At 41.6% G+C, this 13,734-nt stretch overlaps 1 protein-coding gene across 1 annotated transcript; it reads left to right on the top strand.

Annotated features, from left to right (window-relative positions):
* Positions 1-317: 317 nt before the first annotated feature.
* LOC109021401 (CLAVATA3/ESR (CLE)-related protein 27) lies at positions 318-617 on the top strand. Its single transcript, XM_019004024.1, has one exon. The coding sequence runs from the start codon at positions 318-320 to the stop codon at positions 615-617; it is 300 nt and encodes a 99-aa protein (XP_018859569.1).
* The last annotated feature ends 13,117 nt before the right edge of the window (positions 618-13,734 follow it).

Below are 13,734 nucleotides of genomic sequence, written 5' to 3'. Positions count from 1 at the left end.
TTGTATGTAATCACGTGGGCCACTGTGGGGACATGAGGCTCCATCTTCTCATGCTCTCTCCCCCATATGACCATAATAGCCGTCAATTCTTTTGCTCATAAGTCATATCCTAGAGAGAGAGAGAGAGAGAGAGAGAGAGAGGGTCTGCTTGCTTGTTTTGTCAACAAAATTGCAGCAAGCAAGCAAGCTAGCTGGCTGGCTAAGGAGGTTTCGTTTTATAAAGCAGAGCTTGTGCTTTGAGCTGTGGAGTTGAAGTAAAGGCCATTTTTTTTTTATAGCTTTTATATATGCATGTGGGTCTTCGATCTCTGCAGGCAATGTCTTTTTCTGGCAGCAGGAGAGTCTTGTTTTCTACTACTCTGCTGGCGCTGTTGATTATCTCGGTGTTGCAGATTTGGGTCTGGTGCGAATACTCATGCCAAGCCGGGGCAATTCGGATTCTCCCAGGACATGGAATAGCAAAGGTCATGAAGGTGGGCGGCAGCCATGGCGGCGGAATGGTTAAGAAGAGAAGCAAGGAGGATCTGGTTAGAAAGCATTTCAATGGCAGAACTGACAACCGATTCGAGGAGAACAAACGTAAAGTACCCAGTTGCCCAGATCCTCTCCACAACTAGCAGAATTTATATTTATTTTTCGTTTCAATTTGTGATGCATGAATCTGATCCAAAATACCCTCGTTTTTCTCATCATTTTTTGGTCTGGTATTTTGATGGTAATTATTCCTAGTTCATGGGGGAAAACCGGGTGTATTTTGGAATTTTAATCTCTTTCTTTCCAATGGAAGATCCAAGAAAATGAACGTTTAATTATGATCATGATGTGTACAGCTTCTGAAAGTTTGATTTTACAGTCACTAAAATGGCCATTTCAATGGCGCTTTCTGTTTCTTGAATCTCTGTTTGTCCTTTGATGAGAAACTTTTTTGGGGTTTGCTTTGCTCTTGAGAACACATGGTGATTGGCAGAAAAGAAAATCAATCAGCAGCAGATCAGATTCATATCTTTTCATGACTGCAGTAATATACGTACAAATACTTTTCCTTTTCTTTTCCTCCAATTATTGTTTACCAGCCTATAAATGAAAGTTCAATATTCTTGATGAAAATCTAGCTAGGTTGCTTGTAATTAGTAATGAATATTCTGAATTTATTGTATGTTCGTTCTCATATTCATACTTTTGGTATCTTTTAAGTGATAGAGTTTGATGCATTTGGTGAAGAGTAATATAGAGCACTTCTAATAGATTCTTCATCATATCCTTTAAAATATACTACTAAAACTCATTTTTTCTATTTTATATATTGATTTTTATAATATACAATGCATCAGCTTATCTATTTTTTTTTTCTTTATATCATTTAAATATTATACTTTTTAATATATTTTATTCATTTCAAATAAAGTAAAAAATAGGTAAATAAATGAATAAAGAGTAAAAAGTAGAGAGAAAAATGAATTAAATATTTATACAAATATGAATAGTATTCCATAGATGTAGAGATGATACCGTAGCAAACTGGATATTAGTTATAAAATACATAATCCATTGCATGGGCTATATTGAACTATTTCATTCAAATTTTACCAAAACATAGGTTTTACATAACCCATTCATGGGAATGCTCTACTCATTTTAGATTTTGTTATCGTCAATTACACATATCACAAATATTTTTATAGAATAATATTAGATAAAGTTTAAGTTGTGCAAGTCCCGCATACTTAATTTGAAAAAAAAAGTAGGTTCTACTATTAAATTTTTTTTTTTCTTGTGGGTGTCAGATTTACCTGTTTTTTAAAGAGAGTGTACGAAGCTTACATATCCTATGACAAATATTATTTTTTATTTTCATATGTTTACCACTTAAATAAACAGCTACTTAAAATATACCAAATAAGTAGGTGTAATTAGAAATGACATAATTTAAGATGATAAAAAGCATGGATAAATTCAGTTTGATTACACAGGTTTTTCACCTATTTTGCAAAAGATTAACCATATCTCTTTAGAATCTAACAAAACTAATAGAAAACAGCCCACATGCACACAATAAAGTAACACTGCCTTCGTATCAGTGGACTTAAATAGTAAGTTGTGTTTAACCAAAAATATTATAAATAATAAGTTGCGTTGACTCATCATAATAACAGATCTTGTATTAAGAATATGCACCAACTAGCTAAAGTTTGTACATATTTTATTAGATTAGACAACACTCAAACACATGGAGCCTATCTTTCTTAACACGTACACAACTCAAAACAAAATATGGTATACAAAAAGTACTGAGGCTACTAACATTGTTGTTTCTAGCGATGAATAGATCATGACTTTTAGGTCTCGTTTATTTTCACAACCATTCTCGTCTCATCTCATCTAATTATTATAAAATTTCTAAATTTTTATACAAAATAAAATAAATAATTCAACTTTTTCAAATCTCAAAACAAAAATATTATTAAAAAATATATATTCTAACAATATTTTATTCAACTTTTAACTTTTAACTCATCTCATCTCATCTGCGAAAACAAACGAGGCCTTAGGATCTGTTGAGGAATAATCCCACATTGGCTGTGGACAAAGTCTTGGGCATGTTTATAAGCAATGAGCAATTATCTCTTATACAACCGATTTTATGAGATGAGTTAGACCCATGAATTTCTTCATGGTATCAGAGTCTGCCACAGGGCGAATGGGGACCCACACTACTTATCCTGTGACAAGGACCAGAAAAAATATTGGCCTGCACGTGAGGGAGGGTGTTGAGGAATAATCTCACATTGGCTGTGGACAAGATCTTGGGCATGTTTATAAGCAATGAACAATCCTCTCTTATACAACCGATTTTATGAGATGAGTTAAGCCCATGAAATTCTTCAGGATCGGTTAGCATGGTTTTTCTAGTGAGGAACCGATGACTTTCTGACTCTCGGGTCATACTGAAAAATACGAAGAATCCATTAATTTTCATTTCTTATTTGCACACAATTCTGCCATTGTTGTTGTAATAGGATTGTTGTTGGGATACTGCAACATCTCTACTTTTGCCGTTATTAAAACATATGATTTGCTTAAGGGAAAAAAAGGGGAATCTAAGAAAGTCAGACACATGAATAGTTTTCGATATAGGATTAGAAAAAGGTTGAAGTACTAGAGACATGAATGTTAGATGGACTTTAGTCTTTGTACATTTTAGCAATCTTGGAAACTTTACAGGATAGATATATTTAATTTGCATTCTCTAGCTAGCAACCCCTTTTTGTCTCTTTAAGGGGGGAGAAAAGGTGAAAACAAAACAGCATTGAGTGGAGACAGAAAAAGAAGAAAAGGGGGTTTGAATTCATGGAGAGCTTCATGATTTAGCAGTAGGGATAAGTGTTTGATATTTTTCCCATTTTTTTTTTTAGTGTTTTGTTGTTTGTAGTTTTGGAGTCTCGTTTATATGAACTGAGGAACAAAAGCAGCGAAACCAATGGGAGAAAACGCCACGTATTGTGCGGCGACGAAGATGTTTGCAGAAGCTCTCTCTGCCAGTGATTTTGTAGCCCCGGTTGTTTGTCTGCAAGTGTTTTGGATTGGGAATCAAATTGACTCCCTTCCCCATCATTCACCTTTGTGAAAAGTCTAAAATATTGAAAAGTTTTATATTCTCAAGAAAAATGCTAATATGACTTCTCAACGGGCTTATTCATATATTTTAATTTTTTTTAATAGTTAAGGGAGTGACTATTAATAAATTTATATATTTTTTAAAATTTCTTCTTGTTTAAAAAATGCTTAAAAAAGAAAAAACCTATTTGCACTGGTGTTCATATTTGGGATGCACATTTGGCCGATCATATTTATTGACGAGATACATTTCAAATTAATTCTTCTATCAACTAATTAATTGGTAATCATGTAAGATGTGCCACATCATTGAGTATGACTGTTGATGGTGTTGGGTTTGTGGAGCATGGCTTTGCTAGTGTGTCGGCCCAATTGGATGATCCGACTCGACAATAATGATTTATGATTTTTTGGAGGAATTAAATTTTAGGGAGGTTTGGCACTGTTTGCAATCGAAAAAATGACAGGCAGAAAATTCACTAGTCACTAGCTCGATAGGTCGCGGTCGTTTGAGAAGCTCGGGCAAATAGTTCACTCGAGGTGTGCTCGACACTCCGTTTTAGCAAATAATGCAGAAAAGTAAAAAATTAGGGTTTCCACCGTGTGATACTATAAATATGTACTTAATGAACAATTTAGTACTCCCTTAATGTTTTGAACAGTGAGATTTCGCCTCAAAGTGCATTTTGTGATTCCTCAATATAATAAAATCATCTGCAGCTCTGTGGATGTAAGCACATTGCTGAACTACGTTAATTTTGTGTTGTGATTGATTTGCTTGTTTGCTTTCACTTATTTGTTATCGTCACTGTGTTTTTCACAACAGATCAATGGTAGTATTTATGATGAAAAGAAATAGTACTCTATTTGTTGGAAAATATAGTTCTTTTATCATTGATTCCATCTTTCTTAGTTATATTAATTGATATAACATATTTTTAAGTTAATTTTTATTTGCATACTTACATACTTTGACATAAAAATGAACTTATACTACACCAAATCAATGATAGGTCTAAGATGAAGAGTAGCATCACTTGAAAATATTACCATTCCCCTTCCTTCTTCCTCTCTTATCTTTCTTTGGATGGTAGCTAAATGTAATATAGTTACTCTTTCAGCCACATTGATATGTAAGTTACATAGAATGGGAAAAAGGATAGGGATTCCTTTCATATTTGTCTATTTTGAATTGCTGGCTATATCTTTCTATTTATAAATGAGGCACGTGGGTTGGTGGGCTGGGCTGGGCCAGGCTGTGGTACAAACATCGGATTGCCTTCCAATGTGGAAGGTCTGCAGTGGAGTTGTAGGCAGGCATACCTATCAAAACAGCTGTACTAATTAATGTCTACACTGGTTTAATTAAATTTTTCAAAAAACGTAGTTGGATTTTGAGTAGCATGGTCGTGCTTCTCCTTGACAAAATGATTGGAGATACACAGAGGGGACACCGAATTCACAGGAGATAAGTCAAAAAAATTTATTATTCATTTAATGTATAATGTTATGAATAAATATAGATATAAGTCGTTATTGGAAGTATTTATTTTGTATACATGATGTGACATCATTTAGACCACACATCTTCTCAAGTGAGTATTAGAAATAATCAACTAGAAGCAGTCATGCAGTAAGTATAAAATGTGTATTACTATAATAAATTCTCTCTAGTATTACTTTAATGTTATATATAGTTTTAGAGTGAACGGATATTAGGTAGTTTAGAGAACACCTTCACCTTCAGTTTCTAATGGAAGATGGCTCCCAAATAAAATATTTTAATCTTATTAACGGATAAAAGAGTACAAGTCAAGAGAAATTAATTAATTTAAGAGAATATCAAACGTATTGAATAGATTTTATGTAATTGATCATATTTGATTTTTCATAACTCTCTTTTATTGTCATCCTGTTATTTGGGGGTTTATTTATTTATTGAATCTCACAATTTATCGAAGCCTAGTTATCGAAAAGGTACTTGTTGGGTATAAAGAACTAAGCCCAAGGATAAGGCAAAAAATAAAACTCAAAGATAAGATAAGTTGACTCAACCTAAAATGGAAGTGTTTCATAAATTAAGTGAAAAAAAAAAAGTTTCATAAACTATGTGTAACTCAATCACTCCAAAAGAGAAAAGAGACTTCTATAAAAAGAGGACATCTCCTTAGATTAGAACAATTACACATGATGACTACTCTAAGCTCCCCTCTCCAGAAGAAAGCCATATTCTTTAACCTCTAAATCTTCTAAAAATTCCTCTATTATATCGAGAGATATGCAAGGTTGTATAATCACTAACATAGTGAATTTGGCCTAAAACGACCTATGGACGTAGACATTTATGCCGAACTATGTAAATCTGTATCTCTCACTTTATTTATATTTTATTATTTATTTATTGCTTATTCTTATGGATGTACGTAGGAGCACCGTATCGATGCCTAAACCACAATGTAGGCATTTCGACTGCACCAATGTGGCCCAAATCACCTCCATGGGCCAGGGATGACTCTCTCTTCCTTCCTAGCCCATTGTGCAAATTTACTCCATTAACATTTGTCATTGTATTTGGGATCGACTTTTATCTATATCGGAAATAGGAGAAGAATGATTCTCCGGTATAAGGGGATTTCCCCCTCACTCATAAACCCACTAGGCGCTCAGCTGAGAGTAATGAGTTTCGCCCCGATACCCAGCCCCAGGGCTCAAACTTGTCTACGAAGCAACTCGCCTGCACCTAGCTCATGGGAACTCGTATAGGGCAGAACGAGAAAGACGAAGAACCTTTGATCTTCTAACATGGAAACATCGACGGACCACCGAAGACACCAGCAGAATAAAACAAATTGGAGAACGAAGTCGCATTAATGGCACCACAACCCGAGCAACACGCCACATTAATGGCACCATCATAGAGGCACGCCGCATTTAAATGACTCTAATAAAAGGAACGGTAAAAAGGACATGGGCTCCACAGGGGTAGGCACGATCTATCTCCCAAACTCCTGGTATAAATAGCAAATTTTAGGTACGAAAACGCTCTCTGGTCTCTAGACTCTCTCATTATTTACAAACTACCAAAATAATCTACTGACTTTGGCATTGGAGACTCCTCGGTCCCAAGGCTGCCCTCTCCTAGCTGCTTTCTTCTTCGTCTTCGTACACCCAGCATTGAAGACCTGAGTTGTTGGAACCTGGCCAAAGGCATACGAAACACTTAACAGTGGCGCCGTCTTTGGGATCCTTATAGATCTAGCGCGTACTTCATATGGCTGTGACAACCCATTCCAGACAACTCGAAAGCTCACCAATAGTGCTGACGAACATGGAAGCTCACCAACAAGGAACCAAAGCTCCCAGAATTGGAGGAGGAGAAGCTGCGGAAGAGAGGCGAGAACGTACCCAGGAAGGGGTGCCTCCGAGTGGCGGGGAGAACGAGGTATGCTCTAAGATGGATAACTGCATCTTACCACCGTTGCCCGTTTGTGTCCCAGCAGAAGGCGAAATTTGAGACAAGCAGAGACTTAGAAAGGTGGAACCAAATGAGCCGTTGGAGTTCGTTTCCTTAAACTCAAATCGACCAGATGCCATTACAAGGATCGGTAGCGAGATGACGTTTGAGGTGCGGAACGCCATGCAACAACTCCTAGCCGAACACATGGACATATTATCTTGAAGCCACAAAGACATGCCTGGAATAGCCCCAGAAGTCATACAGTATAGCCTTAGCGTGGACCCAAAGGCCAAAGGGGTGAGGCGAAAATGCCAAAGTGTCAGTGTAGAAAAGAACGTTACCATAGCTAAGGAAATGGACTACTTGTTAGCCGTCGGATTCATCCGAGAAGCCCATTATCCAGAATGGCTATTTAACGTAGTACTAGTGAAAAAACTGAGTGGCAAATGGAGAATGTGTGTTGACTTTACTGACCTTAACAAAACCTGCCCGAAAGACAACTTCCCACTTCCTCGCATCGATTTGATCGTCGACTCCATGGTAGGCCATTGTATGCTCAGTTTCATGGAAGCCTACTCTGGGTATAACCAGATTCACATGAACTCGGAGGACGAGGAGAATACCTCGTTCATCACTGCCCTAGGCCTGTATTGTTACACGACGTTGCCTTTTGGGCTGAAGAATGCGGGGGCCACCTACCAGCAGTTGGTCAACCGTATGTTCAAAAGTTAGGTGGGAAGAAACATGGAGGTCTACGTGGATGACCTGTTGGTTAAGAGTGGGACTCCGGAACAACACTTGGACGATCTAAGGGTGACTTTCGCAATACTGAGGCAATACCAGATGAAGTTAAGCCAGACAAAGTGCACCTTTGGTGTGGGATCAGGAAAGTTTATGAGATTCATGGTGTCAAAACGCAGAATCGAAGCCAATCCCGAAAAGGTGGAGGTCATCCTCAACATGGCCCCACCTCGAAGCATAAACGAGGTGCAAAGATTGGTCGGGCGGGTGGTGGGTTTGAACAGGTTCATGTCAAGATCCACCGACAAGTGCCTACCTTTCTTAAAGGTTCTGTGAAAGGCACATATATAAGACAGCGAGTGTGACCTGGCATTCGAGACTCTCAAGAAGTACCTCACAAGCTCACCGCTCCTCAGCCAACCCAGGTGTGGGGAAACACTGACCCTGTACTTGTTGGTCTCTCCCCAGGCAGTCTCTTTGCCATTAGTGCACGAAGAGGATGGAGTCCAGAGGCCGATCTACTACGCCAGCTGAGCATATTGTGGGGTTGAAGCCAGATACCCCCGCATAGAGCAACTCGCCTTCGCATTGGTGGTAACCTCACGCAAGCTGCGCCTGTACTTCCAAGCTCATCCAGTAAGGGTCCTCACAAAGACCCCTTTGAAAAAGATCCTGCAAAGGCCAAACGCTTCGGGCCGGCTCATGAACTGGGCAGTAAAGCTGAGTGAGTTTGATATTGACTACGCACCGCATAATACTATCAAGGGGCAGGTGCTGGCGTACTTTGTGGCTGAGTTTACTAGTTTCCTGGCGGAGAGTGAATATGCACCTCCCATGAAGCCCTGTCAAGTTTTTGTGGATGGCTCGTCTTGCTGGGCTGGAGGGGGAGTGTGGGTGCATATTGTTACGTCTAAAGGAAGGGAGTACAATTATGCCATCAAGTTGGCGTTCAAGACCATGAACAATGAGGCAAAGTATGCAGCATTGCTTTCAGGACTGGCAGTAGCAAGGTCTCTGGGTGCCATAGAAATTGAAGTGCGAGCCGACTCGTAGGTGGTGGTCAATCAAGCACGAGGGGAATTCACTGTGAAGAGCGAAAAATTAAAAAAATACTTGGCATTAGTAGAAGCCAAGCGCCCCCACTTCAAGTACTTCCAGATTCAACAAGTACCGAGGGCAGAAAACCAGAAAGCTGAAAAGCTGGCACGAGCGGCATTCGGGAAAGAAGACTCCCCTAGCCAGAGCAGGTGGTGATCCGAACCATCGAAGTACATGTCGTAGGAATCAAGGTGATGGAGATACAGCACGGAACCCCGGATTGGGCGATGGACATCCTCAAGTACTTGGATGCTAACGAGGTGCTCAATGACAGGCAAGAAGCCAGAAAGATTAGGAACTGATCAGCACGCTACACTCTGATCGAGGGAATTCTATACCGAATGGGCCACTCGATGCCTTTCTTGAAGTGCATCTCTCTAAAGAAGCCCAATATGTGTTGGCAGAAATACACGAAGGGATCTATAGTAGTCACTCAAGAGGAAAGGTTCTAGCTGAAATGGTGATGAGGGCAGGGTATTACTAGCACTGTGCCTTGCGAGATGCCTAGGAATATGCACGGAAATGCTGGAAATGCTAAGAGTACGCCAAAGTGCCCCACTGCCCACCAGAAGAATTGATGTCGATCACCTCACCTTGGCCATTTGCCCAGTGGAGAATTGACCTGGTCGGCCCACTCCCCCTTGCAAGGGAGGAGTAAAATTCGTGGTAGCAGCTATGGATTCCTTCGCCAAGTGGGTTGAGGCCGAGGCCCTAGCAACCATCACGGCGAACAATATCACGTGGTTTCTGTGGAAGATGGTGGTTTGCAGGTTTGACATCCCATGCACTATCATATCAGATAATGGGAGACAATTTGATTCTAATCACTACACAAACTGGTGCCGGGAGCTGGGGATCAAGTTCCAATACTCTTCTCCAGGCCACCCCCAGTCTAACGGGTAGGTGGAGGCTACCAACAAGACATTGATGGGAATGCTAAAAAAACGACTTGACGACAGGAAGGGCGCGTGGGCAGAGGAACTTCCCGGTGTCTTGTGGGCCTATCGGGTCACAATAAAGACACCAATAGGGAAACTCCTTTCACCCACACTTACGACCACGAGGCGATACCGCTAGTGGAAATCAGGATCCCCACCAAAAGAGTTTAGCACTTCGAGCAAGACTCTAATGACAAGCGGCTAGAAAAAGAGCTAAGGATCACCGCCAGCAAAAGGAGGGTTAAACGATGTTTCAACAAACGAGTGCGCTCGATAGCATTTAAAGAAAGAGTCCTCGTATTCAAAGAAACAGGAACAACAACGTGACGAGGGAAAGCTGGGCCCCCAATAGGAAGGTCCCTACGTGGTCACCTCCACCAATTGCCCGGGCTCCTACAGACTCCGAGACTCCTAAGGAAATGAGCTGCCGCACCCTTGGAATGCCGAACACCTAAGAAAATTTTATTGCTAAAGCTAGCTTAATTATTGTAAATTTATATATTCATACAAGCATTAAAAATCCTAATAGAAGAGGTGTGGTGTTTCAATGTCGAGTTTCAGGAATGTAACAGAATCTCCATCAACAAAGTCTTCATCGACTGTTAACCTCCCAGCAGGAGACCAAAGGGACAAGTTACGACAGAGGCTGCTTTGTCCCTCTTGCAGAAGAGTGTGGGTCGACCCTTGGCCACCTGAAGACAAAAGCTTACATTCCTTTTGTGACCGTCAACAGGTGGGAGTAGGTCCAATTACAGATTGTTAGAACAACGTACCTCCCGTGGGGCCAAAAGGGCGGCTTAAACCAAAGGCCACCTTGTCCCTCCCGCAATGGAGAGTGGGTTTAGCCCCGAGGCTACCCGAAAAACTAACCCTGACCTCCGCCACGGCAAAGTGTGGGATTAGTGCTAGCCTGACCCAAACTTACCCTTTCCTACAATGTCAACAGGCAGGAGTAAGTCTAGTCCTAAACTGCCCGAACAACCTATCTCCCCACAAAGGATGATAGATGAGCAGGAGGCTCACGTCTGGGAGAGTGGGACCATCCCCCCCAGCAGCCCGAAAAACTTACCCCCGACCCCCATCACAGTAAAGGAGTACACCAGTCACATTGTTGTCTGAATTACCTCTTTCACAGGATACCAGAGGGAAATGTAGGCCTAAAGACTGCCCGAACAACCTACCTCCTCGGAGACAGGTCGAGCCAGAGACTGCCTTGTCTCCCCACGACGGAGAGTGGGACCAGCCCCACAGTTATCCAAATAACTTACCTCGACCTCCGTTACGATAAAGAGTGGGTTTAGCGCCAGCCTGACCTAAAACTTACCCTTCCCTATGGCTTTAACAGGTGGGAGCGAGTCTAGTAGCAAACTACCCAAACAACCTACGTCTCGAGGGGAACAAGGGATGAGTTGAGCTAGAGGCTGCTTTGTCCCTCCCGGGATGGAGAGCGGGTCCAGCCGCAAGGTTGCTCGAATACTTACCCTCACCCCTATTGCGACAAAGGAGAGGACTAGCCACTTCGTAGTCCAAATTACTTCGTAGTCCACTTTGAAGATAAAGACTTACCTTCCTTGTAAGCGTCAACAGGCGGGAGCAGGTCCAGTAACAGACTGCTTGAACAATCTACCTCCTCGTTGGCCAAAGAGACAGGTTGAGCCAAAGGCTACCTTATCTCCCAACGGCAGAGAACGGGATCAATCCCCAGCTACCCGAATAACTTACCCCGACCTCCGTTATGATGAAGTGTGGGATCAGTGCTAGCCTGATCCAAACTTACCATTCCCTACGATATCAATGAGCAGGAGCAGCTCTAGTAGCAGATTGCCCAAACAACCTACCTCCTGCAGGGAACAAAGAGATGGGTTGAGCAAAAGGCCATCTTGTCTCTCCCACAGTGGAGAGCGGCTCCAGCCCTAAGGATGCCTGAAAACTTACCCCAACCCCTATCCCGATGAAGGAGTGGACCAACCATATTGCTGTCCAAATTACCTCATCAGGAGGCAGAGGGGCGGCTTGGCGTGAGGCATTTCGACCCCTACTCGATGGAGTGCAAGCCGAGTCCTTTGACTTCCCGAATGCTACACTAAGGAACTCGGACAAAAACAACATGGTAAAAAGTAGCAAGCACATCGCGTCATAGGCCAAAGGGCCCAGGTTTGTGAAGTCTAACTCCGATGAAGGTAAGGATAAAGTTATGATAACTTGCTTATTTTTTAATCAGGAATTAAATACGCAATGTCAACGGGCAGGAGTGGATCTAGTCTCAAACTGCTCGAACCACCTACCTACAAGCGGACGGGTCGAGCCAGAGGCCGTCTTGTCTCCCCGTGGCATAGAGTGAGACTAGCCTCACGGCTACTCGAATAACCTACCCCAATCCCCATTGTAGCAAAAAGCAGCTCGAGTTATATAATTCGACTCCACGACCACGGTGCTACTCAAAGGGATATAGAGGCGGGTTAGCAAAAAGCTTCCCGACCTTTTCCCCTCGAGGGACAGCAGGCGAGGGCCAACATACGCTGATGACACTTCTCTCTTTTTTCAGTTACATATCAAAATAAAGCACAATAACACCAAATGGAAGAACTAAAGGACTAGGCAGGGCTAAAGCGCATCCGAGAGATCGACGTTAAAAAAAAAAAGAAGAAAAAAAAGAAAAAAGAAAGGGGAGACCCAGGAAGTGAATGGCTACAGAAGATAAACAGAAAGCAAAAAGGATAATGTTGTTGACATCATGCAGCGACAAGTTACGACATGAAGCCGCAAGCTTACAAAGGACAAGTTACAATAAGAAACGACAAGTTACGACATGAAGCTGCAAGCTTACAACGAACAAACTACAACTTGAAGCAACAAGTTACAACATGAGACCGCAAGCTTACAAAGGACAAGTTACAACTTGAAGCGACAATTATAAGCTTACAATGACATACAACATAAATCAACTAGATACAACAGAAAGTCATGGAGGCACAAGAAAATTGAAGCCTGATCAGATCATATTCCAGTAGAAGTGGCAGACAGGGATATCTATCATTACGATGTGCCGATAACACCAGAGGTTACCTTGAAGAAAATCAACAAGGGATGTAATAAGGCAGCTAATTGGGTCGTACGGTGACAGCAACTACCAAGACACTTCCAAGAGTCGCCCACTTGCTGTGGAGAGGTGCGAGAAACTGTTGGAGGGGGTGAAGACAAGAGGGCGAGATGATGATAGAAGGGTAATTTTGGAGCTTAAGACGAAGCGTCGCGTGCTCGAGTGTGAGAAAATGAGGCCTAAAGGCGAGGCTGAGCTTTGGAGGAGAAGGTTTGGAACTGGAACCTCGAACAACAGAGAAAAGAAAGACTCGTCAGAGGAGCCGGTCGAATTGCAGCTGAGGAGAATCAACCATCAACGGGCAGGATTATGTCCTACAGGGTTACCCCTAAGGGCTACCTTGATGGCCCTCTTCCATGCCCTCCCTCCTCAGTACCTTCCAATTCATCCCCTCTATTCAAATCCCAAATCCATCTCACTCTCACTAGACTCAGCAAGATCAAATTATTCTCAACACTATCTTACCCCCTCTCTTTGAAAATCTTCTTACTTAAGTAGTTGGACTTCATACCTCTCGTGATGTCTGGCTCACTCTAGAAATTTTTTTTGTCCCATCTCCTTTGCTCACAAGATTTCAATTTTCTACACACAAGAAAGGATCTCTTTCCATTATTGACTATTTCACAAAAGTAAAACAATTAGCTGATATATTATCTATCATAAGCCAACCCATTATCTCTTATCTACCTATTGACCTACCCTCTCTACCTATGAATCTCTAGTCACTTCTGTGACCACTCGTGTTGATCCAATATCCTTTGATGATCTCTTCGGCCACCTAGTTA

The sequence above is a fragment of the Juglans regia genome, chromosome 15, assembly GCF_001411555.2.
Source record: "Juglans regia cultivar Chandler chromosome 15, Walnut 2.0, whole genome shotgun sequence".
NCBI lineage: Eukaryota > Viridiplantae > Streptophyta > Magnoliopsida > Fagales > Juglandaceae > Juglans > Juglans regia.
The sequence above is the reverse complement of the archived record's forward strand: the minus strand, read 5'-3'. Positions and strand labels throughout refer to the sequence as shown.